The sequence below is a fragment of the Miniopterus schreibersii genome (genome assembly GCF_964146895.1).
Source record: "Miniopterus schreibersii genome assembly, chromosome: 8".
Taxonomy (NCBI): domain Eukaryota; kingdom Metazoa; phylum Chordata; class Mammalia; order Chiroptera; family Miniopteridae; genus Miniopterus; species Miniopterus schreibersii.
In genome coordinates, this window is record NC_138109.1 from 40011392 (window position 1) to 40031905 (window position 20514).

The window sequence follows — 20514 nt, forward strand, 5'->3', positions numbered from 1 at the left end:
TGGATGTCCAAACAGGCCCAGACAGTGCCATGATTTCTGGAACATTAGATTGCGGTGTTTGATCTGGGCTAGCTGCCAAGGGAAGAAGAGCCCTGTGGTCCACGTTAATGCGCTTGGATATATACAGTCCACTCACGTGGCGTTTAACTTTTAAGGTGTTAGAGAAATGCAGGTCCGCCGCTAAAGAGAGGCCGCATCCGCGGGGGACCCACACACGTGGGAAGTCTTTATAATTCCCCTCTGCAATTTTTAAACGTTTGAACTTTAAACTTTTAAACTTCAATAAATTACGTTGAAGGTTTGATAGAAACAAATTGTAATAAGCAATGGTTCTTTTTTCTCTCACAGAGGACTTGTGTGTATAAAAGAATGGGAGGTCATTTTAAACGGTGCCGTGTAATAGTATCCACGGTATTTGAACTCGCATGACTTTTGTTCTTTTTCTTTTTTATTTCTGTTTCTGCCCCCAGACTCGAAGGACTCCAAGGAAAAGAATAAAATGGAAATCCTGTACATACTGGTGCCGAGCGTGGCCATCCCGCTGGCCATCGCCTTGCTGTTCTTCTTCATCTGCGTCTGCCGCAACAGCCAGAAGGCGGCCGCGCCGCCCGCCCCGCGGCAGCCCAAGCCCGTCCGGGGGCAGAACGTGGAGATGTCCATGCTCAATGCCTATAAGCCCAAGGTAACGCGAGCGGGCCCAGCTGCGCTTACTCCGTCTGCTTCGGGTTAAAGCGAGCTCCTGACCCTCCCCGGCTTAGGAATCAGGTGACGCGGAACCGGGGTTGCAGGTGCTGGAGTTGGTTTGCAGATAACCGCGCATCTCCGTCACCTGGGACGCCCTGGGCCCGGTGTGGCCGCTTCAGTGTTCAGTCACATCGCTGCCCCGCCACTTAGGAGAGATCCCGACCAGCCCCTCGGGACTCAGAACGTGAGCTGTTTTCCAAAATTTCCAAGAAGGAAATTCGTATTCTTCCAATCAAACTGAAAGAGATGGAGAGAGAGGGGGGGGAGACCCAACGTTATTTACTAGCTTCACTGTCACCCTGCTTTACTGCGCAACACTGTGCATGTACCTGTCACTGTACTGCACACTTAAAATGGCAAAATTTATGTGTCTTTTACAACAACAAAATTCCTTTTTATGCCTAACTTAAATCCCTTTCTCTTTGGTGTACGTGTATTTTAAGAGAAATGTTGCCTTTCCTAAAATCTTTGGATGTTGTTCCATGATAGCCCACCATAGCCTTCTCCTCTCTGGGCTAAAGCAACCCACTTCCTTGCAGTTTTTCCTCCACGTCTTTCAACATTTGGGTTGTTTGGGGTCCTGGCAAGGAACGCAGGGTCACCGGCCCTTACCTTACAGGAGCACATGCTCCACGCCTTGGAGCTGAAATACAGCAGAGGCTTTCTCTCTGGAGAGCAGGCCCCTCGATCCCAGGCTTCTTTGCAAAGAGATTTCATTTAAATAATTTAAGATTCTGCATCCAAAGCCTGTCTTTTCTTCTTATTCCAACTCCAAAGGAGTATTTATTCATTCATTTGACAAATATTTTCTCTGGGGTTGGCGGTCATATTATTATTATTGTTGTTGTTATATTGCCCTCATAAAGAGAAAATGCATCACTTTTAACAAAATCTTAGGAAAAAGTGTCTTCCACTCAGATGAACTAATCCTTTTACTCAATAAGTAGAGGAGCATAATTGTGACTGACGCATAGCCCTCATTTGATTTTATTTTGCTTTGCAGTTGGGTTTTTTAAATTTAAAAAGTCTTAAAATATGTGTCTATTGTAAAGTCATATGTGTTGGTAAGGTTTTGAGTTTTCTTAAATGCTAAAAAATCGTTTGAAGTATTCTGTCCCAAGCAAAACCACGGTTTTCTTGAATGTGAATGTTTACCATGAAAAAACCCCACCGCCCCTGGAAAGCAGTGTTCACTAAGTGGTTGGGGGAAGGTGTGGTGGAGGTTCATCTCCTTTGACATCCTACCTGCTTGCTAGGCAGACGTCCTACCTATTTAGTAGCCGACTTACATACGTCATATGTGTCATGCGGTCTTACACTTAATCCTTGCAAAGGCAGTAGAAGAAAATAGAGGGGTTAATATTGTTCTTCATCCATGAAGCATCCTCTAACTGACCTCTTATATATACCATGGCTTTTAACTTCTAGTGCAATAGGCGTAGTTCTATGAGAATCTTTCCCTGTCATTTCTGTTATTAAATGTTAAAAAGCCTTAGAAACACCGGAACTCTGAGTGGGAGAGACACCCAGTTTGGTTACAGCAGTCACTGTCCTAGAGAGATGAGCTCCTCATTGCTGTGGCAGGAACCAAGGGAAAAGTCATTTCCACTTTGGAAAATTATCAATTTTGAAGATCAGCTTCCATCTGCAACTCAATTTCATTTCTAGTGAACGTTTTGGGTTTTTTTGCAACACATGATCTCCAACAGGCATGAAGTTTTGGATTTATTCAGTCTTTCATATAAAGATATAGAGCTTTGTGGCTTAAATAAAGCAAGCTACTGCTTGTTGATTGATAGAAATTGTCAAGAACTATACCAGGAGCTTTTACACGCATTATCTCAGCTATTATGGAAGATAGGTATCATTATCACTCTTGTGCAAGCAGGGTAACTAAGACTCAAACTGATTAAGTAACTTGCCTAAGGTCAAAGAGCTAGTAATTAAAAGAGACAAAATGTGAATATAGGACTTTTCAACTCAAGGTAAAGTACTTGCACTTGCCTGGACCCCATGATAACTTTTTCATAGAACAAATGATACTGGGAGGAGGAAGTGGAAGGCCAGGAGAGCAATTAAATAGGATTCTACTTGGTCACTTTTGGCTGAACACTAACCACAGCCATCACCCCGGCTTGTGACAAATCCTTGAGAAGCCTGTATAACAGTCTCAAGCCTCAATGATGAAGTCTCTCTTGTGGAATTTGGCCAGAGCAAAAATAGTCCCCCATCCTCCGTGGTCACAGAGACAAATGTGAAATATCCTGGGATAGATTTTCCCGAAGACTTGGCGAAGTGAGTATTGTTTTCATCATTTCTGGATCATTTCTGAAGTGTGCCTTGCAAGATCTCCCAGTGTCAAGATGTTTTCCAACACAAGGCTTCCAATGTAGCCATAAACATCTCACCAGCAACTCTGAACCCGCCAGGAAGTAGGAATGGCTCAGGCGGGTTTGACTGGGCTGAGGGGGGAAAGGAAACAGCAGAAACAAACGAGAACTTTTTTTTTCTCTTAACTCTCCTCAGAGATTTGGCTCCAATCAAATTTGAGTTTTTTGGTTGTTTGTTTTGGTTTTTACTGAGTGCCTTTCCTGGAAAAAGCACAAAGGACTTCGGAGACCTTAAAGAAAATTCCTAAGTGTAAACAGCCAATCTCTAAAGCTGCTTTGAAAGGTCACCGACACATAAATATTACATGTACCTATAAAATCTAAAAGGAAGGGACACTCATAAGAATGGAAGAGGAAGGAGTTCTTGAAAACAAACACCCTCCAGAGTAAAAATCAAAAGGCTATTTGCAGGCCAGGATGAGACGGTAATGAAGGCTGGAAGGGGGCCTCATTCTCATTTCTCCTTGGCCAGTTCAAAAGTCAGAGACTCCAGGATTCTTATTTATCCAAATGAATGTGCCCTTCAGGGTTCAAACTATCTGTTTCCATCTCTCTGCACTTGCTGAGCTGCTAAAATCCGCCTGAGTGTTTGGATTAAGTAGAGGCTCCGCTGGGAGATGAGAAATCCATGCCCTTCAGAGGGGACAATAGGCCGCCGCAGACAGACTGGCTGATGGGACCTGGCTTGAGTCCCCAGAGAGGGGGATGGTTCAAACTTTTGATGAGGCCCTAGTTTCCTTCGATCTGTGGGGAAAGGAAGCCAAGGCCCGACCAGAGAGGCATCTTTCTCTGAGCCTTGAACAGTCAGGAAATGAAGATGCTCCCCCTGGTTCGGCCTCTAACTGCCCTGTGACCTTGAAAAGCCCCATGAGTCTCCATCGTCTCAGCTGCTCAGGGAAAGTAGTAGCTGTGTGCGTGTAAAGTACTGTTTATTTTCCTTTCATTTTGTTCAGCAAGAGACTTCAAGCCGTTCAGTGGGATTAGATAATCTCCTCTCTTTTCCATCTTTAAAATCCCCTGATGAATACTCCAGTGATGCATGAACCGAGTAGGCATTACAAATCTTACAACCTGACTAGGTGGTTTTTAAAAGCACCGTGGAAAATGAGCCGCCTCCGAGAAGCCAGTGGGCCCTAACCTCCCTCCTCCCTGATTCTTTCCTCTCCTGAACCCTACCAACTGCCACGTGTCTGAAAAGCGGAGCCGTGGTTCACGGCGCTTTGGGAAGGGGAAGAGCTGCGGACCATGCCTGGAAATGGAGCAGAGCCTCCCCCTCAGGCATAGGGTGGGCCCTGTTCTGTGCTCTCTGTAGCTCACCTAGGTGGGATGTAAGCCAGAAGAGAGGTTAAGGGGTGGAGGAGTTTGAGATGAGGGGCAGGGGAGGGGCGGGGGAGGGCTACAGCCAAAGTCTGAGCTGGCCTGCGGGTCCAAACCCCTGCAGCTCCTGGCCAATTGAGGACCATTTGGGAGCAAGCAGCGTCTGCCCAGCTTTCTGAAGCTGGTGGCTGTATTTTATTCCTCAACTTCAGCCTCATCTCTAGCCAGCTTCCCTGTTTCTTTACTTCCAAAGGCAATTCATCTCTCCTCCTTTCCAGCCGAAGCAGTTGCTGAATGTACTGACACGACTCTATTCTCGGGGCCTGTCCACTTGGCCAGCAATACGCTTCCGTCTAAAAAGCCAACTGTGTTCCACTGCCCCTACCCAGCGGCACCACACTTGGCACTAAAAAGTCTTCAATAGCTTTTCCACTTACCCCCCTTAAAGCCATTGTCTCCCCAGGCTTCTGAGCTGGTCGTTCTATGGACATGGACCTCCCTGGACTCTCCAGTGACGTAATGTCATCCAATGACCTTTTCCCGGCTTCCTCCTCTTAGCTTCTCTGGAGCATTCGATATTCTTAACCACTGTCTTGAAATGCTTTTTCTCCTACCTCCTTCTGTTTCCTTCCCTACTTCTTCCTTTAATTCCCTAAATGGGAGCACCCCCTAATGTCTGCCAGTCCCCCCCCCCCCCATCTCTCTCTCATGCTGATTTCATCTCTGGCATCACTTTAGCTCCACTCAATATAATGATTCTGAAAGGACCAATCTCAAGTTGTAAAATTCTTTCTCCCAGCACCCAAGGGTCCATATGCTCTGGACCTACCTAACTTACCTTTCCAGCCACATTTTTTTCTCAGTCTCTTTCTGGGAGGTGGCATGATATACCTCAAAGAGCAAGAACGTAGAGGCAGAGAGAGGATTACAAAGCTTGGCTCCATTGTTTACTGGCCACGAGTTCTTAGCAAGTTTTCTGAACCTTTTTTTCTCACCCATAAAACAAGAGTAAAAATAGTACTTGAAAGAGATATTTAAAATTTTTTTTTATTGAAATATAATTGACATACAACATTATATTAGTTTCAGGTATAAACATAATGATTCAATATTTGTTTGTATTGTGAAATGATCACCACAAGTCTAATTAGCATTCCTCACCATGCAGAGTTACAACGTTTTACTTTTTTTTTTTAAATATATCTTTATTGATTTCAGAGAAAGGAGAGGAGAGGGAGAGAGAGAGATAGAAACATCAATGATGAGAGAGTCATTGATCAGCTGCAGCCCGCAACCCGGGCATGTGCCCTGACCGGGAATCGAACCCCGATCGCCTGGATCCTAGGTCGACACTCAACCGCTGAGCCACGCCCGGCCGGGCAACATTTTACTTTCTTATGATGAGAACTTTTACTGTCTTAGCCACTTTCAAATATACGACAGTATTATTAATTAGAGTCTCCATGTGCGCATTGCCTCCCCTAGGCTCATTTATTTTCTAACTGGACGCATGTACCTTCTGACTCCCTTCACCCTTGCCCACTCTCCACCACCCACCTCTGGCAACCACCAGTCTGTTTAAAAGAGAGATTTTTGGCACTTCAAGATAGTGTGTCTGGCACCTCACAAGTACTCAACAGCTAGAAGTTACTATTATTTTTGTTACTGAGATAACATGAACAACCGCAAACCTTTTAATCAACTACCAAGTACTGTGCACAGGATCACGTGGGTTGAGGGGAGGCTGTAGGAGCCGACAGCCCACAGCAGTAACTGGGCTGAGGACGGGGGAGAGAAGCACAGAAGGGGTACTCCTCGTGCCTGTCCAGTTCGCATAAACCCACTGCCCCACACCCGTTCACACCCCAGGGAAACTCCGTCGGGGTGGAGACGGTCTGCGAATGAGGGCTGGGAAAGTGAGTATTAAAAATGGGTATATTATAAATGGTCTAAGGAATAAGCTGAAGCACTTCACATGCATTATCTCAGCAGAATCTTTATAGCAACCCTATGAAGTAGGTACTGATTTGAGCCTAATTTAGGGGTGAGAAAAATGGGGCTTGAGATTAAGAGCTTGCCCAAAATCACACAGTTAGTAAGTGATAGAGTCAGAACTCAAACCCAGGTCTGCCCAGGCCCAGAGCTCAAGGGTTTCTTCCCCATTTCACTCTATTGCTTTAACTTCCGGGCTGACTGAGACACGCAGGCCCGTGTTAGGAGTGCGTGGTGGCTCCAGCTGACATTAAAATTACTGGCATCTGTGCGGCCTATTTCCAGGCAGAATGGAACCTCTCCCATTGACATTATAAAGTAATTCCACCACAGAACCAACCCTGGTCACCACCAGACATTCAAACCAACTATTAGAAAGTTATGTTCCAGAGAAAAGAACTGTTTCTGATGTTAAATCACTTCCAGAGAAGTGCCTGCTGGACTCTGAGCAAATGTGGCAAACGATTGGTTGAAACTCCCTCTAGAATTCGCTTGCATAAGCCAGAAGGCACTTGGTTCGGCTGAAGTCTTTGAAAATGTCCATAACCTCCTAAAATAAAATGGTTGTGGCCTTTAAGCTTTTAAATGTAATCATTTCCACTTATGAGTGGAGTCGATTGTTTCACAATTCTAACACTGTTTACCTAAGAACCAGTAAAATGCACAAGAAAGGAAAATCGGCTTTGGAGTCTAACAGATTCCTGTCAACAGCCAAGTCCAGAAAAAAAAAATCTTAATTTCATATGCTCTCTGGGGCTCTTGTGCCCAATTCAGGCGAAGGCTGTTGTTGAAAAGTTTAGTTCGCTTATCCCAGTCAACTAATAGAGACAACAAAGGATCTAGAGGAAGATCTAGAGCATCAGGGACCAGAGAGCAATTGCACGTAGACATTCCACTTCATGCCGGTGGGCCTCATGCTTTTATGTGGGCCCTCTGAGGTCTGCATGAAAACTGTCACTTCTTCCCAGTAAAACGCTCCAACCTTGGAGTCAGACATGGTTGGATTTGAGTCTTGACATCACCACTCAACAGCTGTGCTTTTTTAGGCAGGATGCTTAACCATGCAATGCCTTGATTTCTTGATGCATAAAATGGAGAGATCATAGTGTAAATCTCACAGGGCTGGGATGTGGATTAGGTGAATCGATGCATAGGACCTAAAGAGCAGACAAGGGACTGTGGTGTAGTCATTCAGAAGAGACCCTGGACCCTGAATTTACAGCCCACCAACTGTGGGATCACTTAACTGCTCTGATCCTCAGGTTCCCCATCTGTACAATGGGCATAGCAGTCACAGTGGCCAATTCCATAGGGTTGTTGTGAGGATGAAATGAGTTACTATGTATAAAGTACTTACAGCTTAGCACATAAAGACTCCGAAAAATAGTAGCCATTATGATGACCTGAGTGTTTGGCACATGCAGGTATTCAGTGCATGCTACCTATTATTCAGCTCAGATGACAAGCATCTAGGATAGGAGCTGGGCCTGCTCTTTTCGTGGTTCTTGCATGGCTTATGTACTATTCTGTATGGATACTCTTTTGGTATATAGTATTTATAATATCAGTTGAGTGATCCAAACAGCTATTAAAATATACCCCACACTATTGGCTGCACATGAAAATAGAATGAACCGATGACATGACCCAAGCTACAGAGTGACTTATATTTCAATGAATCTCGCTAATAGAGTAGCTGTGCAGAGTAGAAACCCAGTAAATGCCAGTCAATGGACCCTACATTCTCCTCTAGCTGGCGTTTCCAAAGCATCTTCTGACGCAGAGTATTAACTTCTCTGTGTTGTGTAAGTAAGAATTGCTCAGCCAGGTTCTTCAGACACACTGAGGTCATTCAGCCCGCAGGGAAGGAGCAGGCACCCAGGTCACAAAGTCATTGTCTGATCTGTAAAGGCTTATTCACATGTACCAGTGGTTCTCAAAGCGAAGCCTCCATGCTGGGATAATTTTCATTCCTGGGAACTTCACAGAAATGCAGCTGCTCTGACCTACAGAATCAGAAAGCACTGTCTGTTTTAACAAGCTCCCCCCACCCCAGGGGGTTCCAGTACCTGCTCTGATGTAGAGTATACTGGTCAGTCCTTGAGATTCAGAGAGTAAGTCCCCGAGCAATACCGATCTCAGAGAAAATTGTGCTTCTAAAGAGAAAACGGATCTGGTAATGTCGTCCTATTACTCAGAGTACCCATCTGATTTCAGTAGGGCCAGGATCTGCTTCATTATTCCTCTGATGGGTCTGAGGACAAACACCACTGTGTGGAGCCTGCTCTTCTACAGACACTGTGTCCAGCTAGAAGCCACAAATATATATAGCAAAAGAGATTTGTAAAAGGGCAGCCGTCTGTAGGAAAGGAACCAGTACAGGAGCTGTAGGGGTTGGGTGCATTGCATAAATATGAACTTCAGCTCTTTGTTACCACCTGCTACTGGAGCCACCTTCCTGTCCGAGAATTCAGCTCTGCTTTTTATCTGTGTCTCTACTTCAGGTTAGACTCAAAAGTAGAGCATTCATACCCTGTTCAGGTTAGAGGCCAAAAGCCACAGAGGGGATCCCCGCTGCACACACATGTGGGTGGCCAGCACACAGTCCTCACCTTATTTCCTGTGGCAATCACTATGTGAAGTGAGCGGGAAATGGAAGGTTAGTAGTCAGCTGTGTCACCCAGAGGAGTCATTTCAAATGTATCAGCGCCTAAGGTGTCACTTCCCGAAGGTGGAAAGACATAAAGTCACAGAGGCTGACCTACTTATCTATCTGCCATCTACATAATTAGAATTTTTAAGAACCCTGCCCCGTGGTTCATTGCTTTCCTATCTAAAGGTCATATGTCTAAAAGGTGCACATGTCCCCACTTTGTATTCATCACTCGGGTGAAAGAAGCCGCCAACATCAGCTGTGTAGACAGGGCTGTAATACTCACATCTGACTCATCTCAATGACTCACCTCTAAAATGTTCTCCCTACAGTTGCTCTTCAGAAATGTCTCAGGGAAGGAGCACAGTGGAGCTGCAGAGTAATGTATCAACTTCTACATCAACTTTGATTTTTCTCCCCCACCCCAAATTATATAATTTTTAAAACCGCACTGGGGCAGATGTGTGTTTACTTTGAGAAGTAAAAATGTTAACATTTAAACTGAAAGCCTGTTTCAGTTTTAAGGTACTTAATTGCCTTACAGCATATAATAAACCGAGCCCATCTTGTCATTCAACTAATGGAGGGAGTGATAAAAAGATAGGAGCCCAGGACCCTATTCATTCCAGTTTTCCTTTGTACTGGGTTTACTTTGGCACCGTGCCTCATGTGTATTTTACACTTCTTTACATTTTGTACATCCCTGTATGACAAATACTTGTCAAACAGAAACTAAACAGATTTATAACCCCTTAACTTGAAATGAGCCAAAATTGAACTGCCAAAACTTTATGACTTCATTTTCTTTCATAGTTTTCCACTACATTGGTTCAAACAGACAAACCCCACTTGAGGTCAAGCAGAGGTCATTTCACTTTCATTACTAAAATATAATTTACAATATGCCAGACCTAAACAAGTTTAGCCTAAAGGGTTTGTATAATGTAAACCATCTGTTCCTCAACAATACAGCTAATTTCCTGCCGTTACCGTACAGTCTACTGACTGCTTCTTTAAGGGTTTTTATGATTTTTTAACTAGTTCAGGATTTATGTAAAATTTGAAAATGAGTCTGTAGTTAAGACTCATTTGTACCGAGTAACTTGAGCATTTTAAAAATGCAAATCACTGTGTAAACTGTTCCCCTGGAACCAAGCTCCGAGCAGCTTTTTCTGGGTACTTCGATGCCGGCTGCTGCACAGGTGTTCGAAGGAAAGATTTTTGTGAAATCTGCCATTTTAGTTGCTTTCCATGCTTCTTTTCAAATCCCTCCCTCCCCCCAAATTTGGCTGTGACCGGCTCTGGTGAACAACTCCTTCCTTTCATAGGCTGGAGAGGAGCTGACACTCTAAGCGCTGTGACCCACCAGGTCCTGGTGAGATAGGACAAGACACACTGGGTGGAAACGTGCTCCCTCGTGTGTCTGAACAGGGAGGAAGGACAATTCCAGTTCCACCCAGTGACCACACGCTGAGGCTGACCTCGCAGCCCCGCCCGGTGTTAGCCCCAGGCTGAGCCTTCAGAAACGGTCCAAGTCCGACTGGCAAGCAGGCTCCTCCGGTTTCCAACGGGATGGCGGGCCCAAAGCAGAAGGCCTTGCACACGCAAGTGCGGCTCTTCTGGCTCTCCTAAAATTTCTTGGTGTGTTTTAAAGCCTCTTCTCCATCTTTAAAATGACTTCCAAAGGCAAACCTGAGAGAGCTGATTTGCTCACCATAGCATAGGGGACTACAGCCAGGCTTCTTCCTCAGGGAGCGCCGGGCCCTGTCCAGCCCCTCTCCTCCAGGCCCCAGGAGGCTGGCCTGCCTGCTCCCTTTTCCCATCTGCCACCATCCTCTCTCCCACACGGGCTCTTGGCCCTCTACCTGCATCTTCATCACCCACCCTCGGGATCCAAAATAAAGTCTCTGTTATTTTTTAAAACATTTAAAAATAATAATAACATCTACAGGACAACAGAGAAAGATTAACAAGAGGAAATTTAGCATGTTTTTTAAAAAGCGTAGAGGGAATTATAGAAGACTGTCTAGAACTCCTTAGGCTATAAATGTATCTAAATCATTTTCATATACTCCACTTCCTAGATGACTTCCCTAATAAGGAAAATAAAATTGATTTAAAGAGTACTTAATAGGTGGAAGTGGCTTTCATACATTGTTGCATCTAATCCCTACTGTAACTGTGAAAGCTAGATATTATATTATTTCATAGATATGGAAATACAGGTTCAGAAAAGGTAAGAAACTCACTCAAGGCCTGCCAACTAATATATAGAACCCACCCCACAGGGTTGTTGTATTAAATGAGTTAATATTTGTTCAGTGCTTAGAACAGTGTCTGGCACATAGTACATGCTGTGTATTAACTATTAATAGAAAGCAACAGGTCCAAGATGCAAATTCAGAGTCCAAAGTCCCATGGTTTGAGTTATACCACACTGCCTATGGGTTAATTTCAGCAGGGGCAGGAGAAGGGACAAAGAGTTCTAATTCTTCATCATATCAGTCTGCTATTCCTTGGGTTTAATTCCTAATTCCCATTTTTCCCTCAAAAGAAATGTACTATTCAGTCCCTTGCCCTTCTCTATCACCAAAAGCCAGGGGATCCTGTTTAGATCAAAAAGTAAGGAGCACCTTCTATGCCATTCAAGGGACCTTCACATAAATTGGGTTCATTCACATCGTTAGGAAAAGTTCTGGCTGGTGTGGCTCAGTGGTTGAGCATCGACCTATGAACCTGGAGGTCACGGTTCGCTTCCCTGTCAGGGCACATGCCCAGGTTGCGGACTCAGTCCCCAGTAGGGGGCATGCAGGAGGCAACTGATCAATGTTTCTCTCTCATCAATGTTTCTATCTTTCTGTCTTGCTCCCTTCCTCTCTAAAATCAATAAAGTCTTTTTTAAAAAAAAAAAGTTCTTATGGAAATCCCAATCTTAATGTCTTGCAGGAAAAATTCACCTTGGCTTACTCTTGCACAAAAGGAAAATCACCTGAGTGCTGCAAGAGAAAAAAGTAGGGTTGGTTCAGTGGGTTCCTTTCCCCCATCTCCCAAAGGAACTCCATAGCACACACAAGGATCCAGACCCTATAAGCAAAAGGAGAGTAGTGGGTGGACCTGTGATTGCAGAAGAAAAGTCCTGATTCAGTCAGGTGGAAAGACCGGTCATATGCTTTTCTAATTATTTACGTTTTTGAATTGATAATCTGTTCTCCTGGTTCAAAATTTTAAAAGAATAAAAAAGCATGAAGTAAAAAATCTTCCCCTTCTGTCCCCTCCTCCTAGTTGTCACCTCTGTGCCCTCCTGGTAACCACTGCCATTTCCTAGCATCCTTGCAGTTTCTTTATGCACAGAAACATGAATATATTCTTTGTCGTCTTCTCTGTCACACAAAAGCAGAATACAGCATTAACTTGGTTGGTTTTTTTCTTTGTTTTTTTTTTTTTTTTCTCTTCTTCTTTAACTTAGCAATAGGATTTTGGAGATCTCCCCCTATCAGTACATAGAAAGAGTCCTCATTTGTTCTTGTATCTATGTAATCTTTTATTTACTAGCTCTGCCATAATTAATCTGATGTTTCCTGTAGGTAAACGGTGAAGTTGTTTCTAATTTTTTGCCGTTACAAACAATACTGTAATGAATCAGATAGATCAATAAGCTTTAATTTACTGAATGTTTACAGCAATGTATTCCTTTTACTTTCAGCAGAAGTAACTGTCCTATAAGAAACTGTCCTGTTTTCAAATACAAAACCCATACGCTCTGCTTGAACAAATAAATGAGACCTATTTATAATAATATAATTTGCAGAGAAGAATTAATATTTCAAAATCCTCAATTCCATTTTGTCCCTTTAACTGGGTGTTTTGCTGCAAGTTTAATTACACTTAAAACTAGGTTAGTGGGCATTTTTGCCCTGGGAAATATCAGCTCAGAACAGAGCTGATCATCATGAATTCTAAATTAGCACAATTTGGATTAGAGAAGTTTTTTTTACCTAATTTTCTAAACTGTTGTTTTAAACTCTGTGTGGAGAGCCCTGTGTTCCATATGGATTTGCCATGTTGTCAGCTTCAATTGGGATCCTCAGAGAAGCATTCCTTTCCTAAAAAATAAGGATTTTAAAGTGCAGGGATTATTTTAAAAATCCGTTTATGTACAAATGCATTGCTTTTATGACTTTTCCCCTAACAAATTAGACTAAACGTCAGGCTAGATTTGAGGTGAATTTTTAAAAATAGGAAAAACACACGACACAGTAGACATTTACTGCCAAGATCAAATGTCGCCATTTAATACTTATTTTTATTGTGAAGTACAAGCTTTCCCCTGTTTTAAGGTCAGCCCACGTGCAAAGCCATAGGAATATCAATTGGTATAAAGGGAAATGCAAGGAATTGAAATCTGATTAAGGCAAAATATGTTCATAAAAAGATAGCAGCAGCAAGGTAATAACAATAAAAGTTAAATAGCATTTACCATGTGCCAGACATCATGCTGATTATTTTACAAATGCTAACATATTAAAAGTTCACAAGAATCCTACAAGTAAGTAAATTGTATCAAGTATTATCATCCCATTTTAGAGAAGAGGGGATTGAGGCAGGTGGTGGTTACATATTGTACCCAGGGGTCACACAGCTGGTAAGTGGAGAACACAGGGTTCAACATCTGATTGGCTGTAGAGGTCGTGCGTGGAACCAGCCACCACCCTGCCTCTTGCACTTAGTGGCATTCAGACTATAAAGCCAAAAGGACTCCAGAGGAGGCAAAGGCCACAGTGGTCAGGGAGAGCTTCCGAGGGAGCAAGGATTCGATAAGCAGGGAGGAGCACATTCCAAACCTCTCCCTCTCTACTGTGACAGTCTTTTGTTTAGGTTTCTCTGGCCTTTCACACAATAAATATCCTAAGAGTAGGAGAGCTTTGCAGGAACAAAGGTATTAAGCAAGAATGTGCATGGTGTTTGGGGTGGACAACGAGGAGACCTATTTAGCTATAGCGATGCTATCGCAGAGGAGTAGCAAAGGTGGGCAGGCGAGGACCTAATCGCAAACACGGCCGGTGCCAGCTGCACCATCTGCAGCAGTGCTTCTCGCCGAAACCACCTGGGGTCTGTTAAAAGCACATTCGGTTTCAGCATATGCGCTGCCAAAGCGAGCACAGCACATTCTGATTCAGAAGGTCTGAGGTGGGCCCGGGAGTCCTCATTCGTAGGGAGCTTCCAGTGAAGCTGATGTTGATGTTGCTGGTCCCAAGACCACACTTGGAGTAGCAAGGCTCTAGGCAGCGGCAGGAAATCAGTATCATAGATGGGGGGATGGGGCGTGGTGGACAGAAAGTTGCCAATGACACCTCCCCTAAGTTGCAGCCAACCATTTAAAACTTATAGAGCTACAATATTTTAATCTAACTGGTAGAACCTTTCTCTTTATGTTCCACCCCCTCCTTCCAGATGCCAAGAAAGTGCCTGAAGAAATGTTTTAAAACACACTTTTCCTTTCTTTCATACAGAGCAAGGCTAAGGAGCTGCCACTTTCTGCTGTACGTTTTATGGAAGAACTGGGTGAATGTGCCTTTGGAAAGATCTATAAGGGCCATCTCTATCTCCCAGGCATGGACCATGCTCAGCTGGTTGCTATAAAGACCTTAAAAGATTATAACAACCCCCAGCAATGGACAGACTTTCAACAGGAAGCCTCCCTGATGGCCGAACTCCACCACCCCAATATTGTCTGCCTTCTAGGTGCTGTCACCCAGGAGCAGCCTGTGTGCATGCTTTTCGAGTATATGAATCAGGGGGATCTCCATGAGTTCCTCATCATGCGGTCTCCCCACTCTGATGTGGGCTGTAGCAGTGATGAAGATGGGACCGTAAAATCCAGCCTGGATCATGGAGATTTTCTGCACATTGCGATTCAGATCGCAGCTGGCATGGAATACCTGTCTAGTCATTTCTTTGTCCACAAGGACCTTGCCGCTCGTAACATTTTAATTGGAGAGCAACTTCACGTAAAGATTTCAGATCTTGGGCTTTCCAGAGAAATATACTCGGCTGATTACTACAGGGTGCAGAGCAAGTCTTTGCTGCCCATTCGCTGGATGCCCCCCGAAGCCATCATGTACGGCAAATTCTCTTCTGATTCAGATATCTGGTCTTTTGGGGTTGTCTTGTGGGAGATTTTCAGTTTTGGACTCCAGCCGTATTACGGATTTAGCAACCAGGAGGTGATTGAGATGGTGCGAAAGCGACAGCTGTTGCCGTGCTCCGAAGACTGCCCACCCAGGATGTACAGCCTCATGACAGAATGCTGGAATGAGATTCCTGCTAGGAGACCAAGATTTAAAGATATTCACGTCCGGCTCCGGTCCTGGGAGGGACTCTCAAGTCACACCAGCTCCACTACTCCCTCGGGGGGAAATGCCACCACGCAGACCACCTCCCTTAGTGCCAGCCCAGTGAGTAATCTCAGTAACCCCAGATATCCCAACTACATGTTCCCAAGCCAGGGTATTACACCACAGGGCCAGATTGCTGGTTTCATTGGCCCACCAATACCTCAGAACCAGAGATTCATCCCCATCAATGGATACCCAATACCTCCTGGATATGCGGCGTTTCCAGCTGCCCACTATCAGCCAGCGGGTCCTCCCAGAGTGATTCAGCACTGCCCACCTCCCAAGAGCCGGTCCCCCAGCAGTGCCAGTGGGTCGACAAGCACTGGCCATGTGACCAGCTTGCCCTCATCAGGATCCAATCAGGAAGCAAATATCCCTTTACTACCACACATGTCAATTCCAAATCATCCCGGTGGGATGGGGATCACCGTTTTTGGCAACAAATCTCAAAAACCCTACAAAATAGACTCGAAGCAGCCATCTTTGCTAGGAGACTCCAATATTCATGGACACACCGAATCTATGATTTCTGCAGAATTATGAAAATGCACAACTTGTTGTAAATGTGGTACACAGGAAAAACTAGAAAGCCGTAGAAAAGATTTATATTCAAATGTTTTTTATTAAAGTAAGGTTCTCATTTAGCAGATATTGCAACAAGTACCTTCTGTGAAGTTTAATTGTGTCTTACCAAGCAGGGCAGACACCAGCCAGAAAGAAACATTGTGGGATTAAGGCCTCATCAGGGTGTATGCCCGGCATTGGGATTGGTACAACTGGTTTCAAGTACTGAAACCTACAAGCCAGCGAAGAGGAAAAGATTCTTGTGATTAAGCATCAAACCAAAAAGGAAAGTCAAATGGTGCTTTGTGTGTTTCACCTTCGGGCACCATGACTGGCCTCTCCCCAAAATGTATATACCGTAGCATTTGTCTACCTGCTGTCTTTTCTTCAGGACATATGTTCAGGAATTGTGTTGATTCTATTTAGACTCTGTGCATCTTTATATGGAAGTGATGTTCAGAATCAGTGAGGAAACCTTAGGCCAAATTTGAAATCCCAGATGGAAATGAGCCATAAGACAAGTGTAAGTTCCCCTGAAGCCTTCTACGCAGTGGGGCTTCTTTGGGAAGGTGCAGAGTGTGGCTCTCTGTGAATCTCCTCTGCTGATCATGAAGGCCTTTTCTACATTTTTTTTTTCCACAGTGTGTTTACACAAGGCCTTGAAATAACATAGGGCATCAGACCATAAGAAGGCTAGATGTGGATGTTGGAATTGATTATTGGTTGATAGTGATAGTTTATTTTGTTGTATTGGAAATGAGGCACCAAAGGAAGCACAGTCAGGAAAATGACCCCTCTGCCTAGAGCAGCATCCATGGGAGAGGAACAAGGGTTTTCATGGGGACAGCCTTTTGGGAGCTTCCTTGGACTAATAACATTGACGAATAGGGGTGTGGCTGCAGACCAGCACGTCAGTGCTTGCAACTTCCTGCCTATGAGTTGTTCAGTGGACTCTGGGGAAGTAGAAAACTCTATGACACCAATATCTAGTTAATTTAAAGTTTCTCTCACTTTTTTTTCCCCTGATCTGGACATGTTCACAGATTCTGTTTCAGCACCAAGAGTTATGACAATTTATTCGTAGGGTTAGTTGGAATCCAAAGACTATGAATTCTATTTTGTAAAATATTACAGTGTTTCTTAAAAAGCAAGTACTGAGTTCTCACTTCAAAGATTGCCATGAACTGAATTTTTCAAGCTGATAAATAGGAGCAACATGATCATTTTTGCCTTAGTTAGAGGGAGGTACCATTGTGCATCTCATGCCATTTACCTGCTGGCCATCTTTTGCCAAGTTTAGAATTCCTATGGATGGGTTTCAAGTTCTATATAGAAAGGAATGTTATGGTTGATTTTTCTCTTGTTAAAAAATAACTCCTTTATTCTAAGAACAATGTCTCCAAGTCTCTTTTTTTTTAAATTTTACAGCTAAAGAGACTTATAAAGAGACTTACCAGGATATAAAGTAATTCCTGGAAATTATATTTGATGAGGAGAATGTAAGAGAATTAGAAGCACGTTGATATTTCAATTTAAAAAAATACTATTACGATGAGAAATAAAGGAAATATGTTTACCAAAATATGTTGCAATTTTCCTAAACACTGAATCTTCAAACAACAAACATGGACTTATAGGTACTGTGAATTTAAAGAATTGGCTATATCCAAATTTATTCAGAGATAAATTAAGGCATATTTTTGTGGCATAAATAAGCTGATTCAGAAGTTACATTTCTTAACTTTAGGTAGAGGAGAATATTTGTATCCTTTTGTTGCTATGCAACTGTTTAATGATGAAGATTCAAACCACAATTTTGTATATCATACGACAATCAATTGTTTTCCAAGAATATTTATTATTTTAAGTAAACACGATTTCAGTGAATCTGAGTTTTTCTAGGAGTCCCTTAAAGGGAAATTAGCATTCCATGAGCCAGTAAAATACCTACTCTGGAAAAACATTGCTATGGTTAAAAAAATGACTCCAAGTTAGTTTTTTATAAAGAACTATAACATTTATTTTAAACATTTTATAATTACTGAAGTCATTAAGGTGAACAAACTAAATTTCAAAACCACTTGTAATAATGTATTTTATAATAGCACTGTGATACTACATAACACAGCCCCTTTTGTATTAAAATAGTATTTTTTTTCACAAACTGAAAAATATCTTTTGCTTTGTTGACAATGTTTTTTTGTAAGATGACTTTATTTTCAGATCTTTTCCCTTTTTTGCACAAAACTATTGTTTATGGTTTGTATCACAGAAGTGAAAATATATCTTTGCATTTTTATATCTGGTCTGTTTCCTTGTTTCCTTTGTTTATGTGTTTTTAACTTGATATAGACTTTCTTCAAATATATAATGGCAATATTCAGATATCTCGCCCTACGATACCTTTTCTTATTTTCACTGCATGCATTTAATCACTGTATTACTTAATGTTTGATTTGTTATTATGGGCATTTAAGATAGACAAGCATGGAATTGTAATGACAAAAAGGCTATTTTATATTAAGGATATGTGCATTTGTATTTCACACACAAGAGATGATATTAAACACTGATTATTTTATGCTGCTGTTTATTAAAAATGTTTACCATAAATATTATTTTCTGAATATTGCTATCATGGAAGTATTTGGGAATTGTAATACTATTTCTCCTAATGATTGACATTTCATAGAAAGAGGAATCGTAATTCCTATTTACTGCTATTTCATTGAAATAATTTTTTTAATAGGCTTTTAAGAAATAGACTTGGGTATTCTTTTGCTAGTGACCATAGGTGGAAGGGAGAATCCCAATGATTTCATGAGCACATATTATCCACCTACATATGACAAGATTTTTAGTTTTTAAAATCAAAATAATATATTAAATAATTACAACCCAATGGAATGTAAAAATTGGGCTTAAAAGTTGCATTCTTTTCTGCCTTGATGTTTTCAGGTGAACTTAGACATCAAAAATTATGTCTTAGGACTCTGGAGAAGAAAAGGCTGTGTACATCTTCTATTCCACTTAGATTCCAACCCTACTGATAAAATTGTCACAGCTTACCTTTATGACCTTATTTGCCCAAAAGAGAGAGTTCCCCATCTGGCGATGAATATACACTGTGAAGGAAAATGAGTATCATTACGGAAGTTCAAAGAACTTGTCCATTTCTTCTCTTTAATACAGAAGGGACTACAATAAACCCTTCAGGGCCTTATCCATCTGTTTTAGGTACAGCTCTTGTCTTCACCTCAGCCATCAAACTCAATAAAGCAATCGCTTCACATGGCAGTGAGATCCAAGGTTAGGTTTCTCCCTCTCACTTGAACCCCTTCATCTGCCTGTCACTCCCATTTCCTTCTTATGTCTCTGTAGGCTCCTCCCTCTCACCATCCCCAGTCCCTTCAGCTCACCTGCAAACTCGCAGCACCACCTCAGGTAAGGCCTATTGCAAATCACTAAACACTAATTTGAGAGGAGCTCTACTATCTACACACCTTAAAAGACAATTAGCTATCCCAGTGGTTCTCAGTGTGGCCTCAGACCAGCAGACCTTGGAACTTGTTAGAAATGCAGAAGCTTGGGCCTCTCTTCGAAGTACTGAATCAGAAATTCTGGGGGTGGACCCAGCAATTTGCACTTCAGCAGACCCTCTGGTATTATAAAGATTGAGAATCACAGAACCACCCTAATTTAAAGGCATGGGGATGGAGGGTGGGGAGCTGGTCATTATATCCTTAGTAATGTGAATATATAAGCATTTAATAACATGTTAGCCACTTTAGTCACCTTAAAGGAAATCAAGTTTTACTTCATCACAAATTCAGCACTAAAAACTTTGTGTTAACTATTTGACAATTGGTTTTTTGTTTGTTTGGGGTTTTTTTGCAGTTGTTCACTTGGATAGAAAACTAACAGCACCTAACCTTTGTTGAGAATATTTCCTTGTCTAGTTTGCTCAAGACCCACATTCTTGGATAGTCACCAAAATAGTTTTCCTTCATATGGACAAACTCAAAAGTGTTGGTCTCTTAGTATACCTTTTTTTTTACTCCTTGCACTGATGATTAACACAACTGAAATAACTCTCCTTTTTGTTGCAACTTGACAAAATTAAGGTCAAGGATAGACTGGTCTTTCTTGGGAGGAGGGAAGACCCAGCTCCCTGTGAGCATCCAGCAGAAGCAGCTGTGGAGGCTCCCCACTCCCCTGAGCTTCCTGTGACAACCTGGCCCAGTTGACTGGATACAGTCACCTGTGGCTTGTTCCACTGTGTTCCTTTGCCAGCTGCAGTCTGTCAGTCCTTGCTGGCTGGCCGAGAGCTCCTCTGCTCAGGCGATGCTCCGCATTGCCTTTAGAGGGCTGAAAGCTCTGAGCAAGGACAGCAAGAGAGACCTAAGGGAAGTGCTAGAGGGGAAGCTCAGACTTCTTAATTTATAGCATTGTTTCTCAA

At 42.7% G+C, this 20514-nt stretch overlaps 1 protein-coding gene across 2 annotated transcripts in view; it reads left to right on the forward strand.

Moving 5' to 3' along the window:
• The window catches only part of ROR1 (receptor tyrosine kinase like orphan receptor 1), a 346156-nt gene extending 327478 nt beyond the window's left edge, over positions 1 to 18678 (forward strand). For both annotated transcript variants that reach the window (XM_081143788.1, XM_081143789.1), the window contains exons 8-9: positions 471 to 682; positions 14607 to 18678. In XM_081143788.1, coding sequence (XP_080999914.1) covers positions 471 to 682; positions 14607 to 16034 — 1640 coding nt within the window. In that variant the 3' untranslated portion in view covers positions 16035 to 18678. The remainder of the gene's footprint in view (positions 1 to 470; positions 683 to 14606) is intronic.
• The last annotated feature ends 1836 nt before the right edge of the window (positions 18679 to 20514 follow it).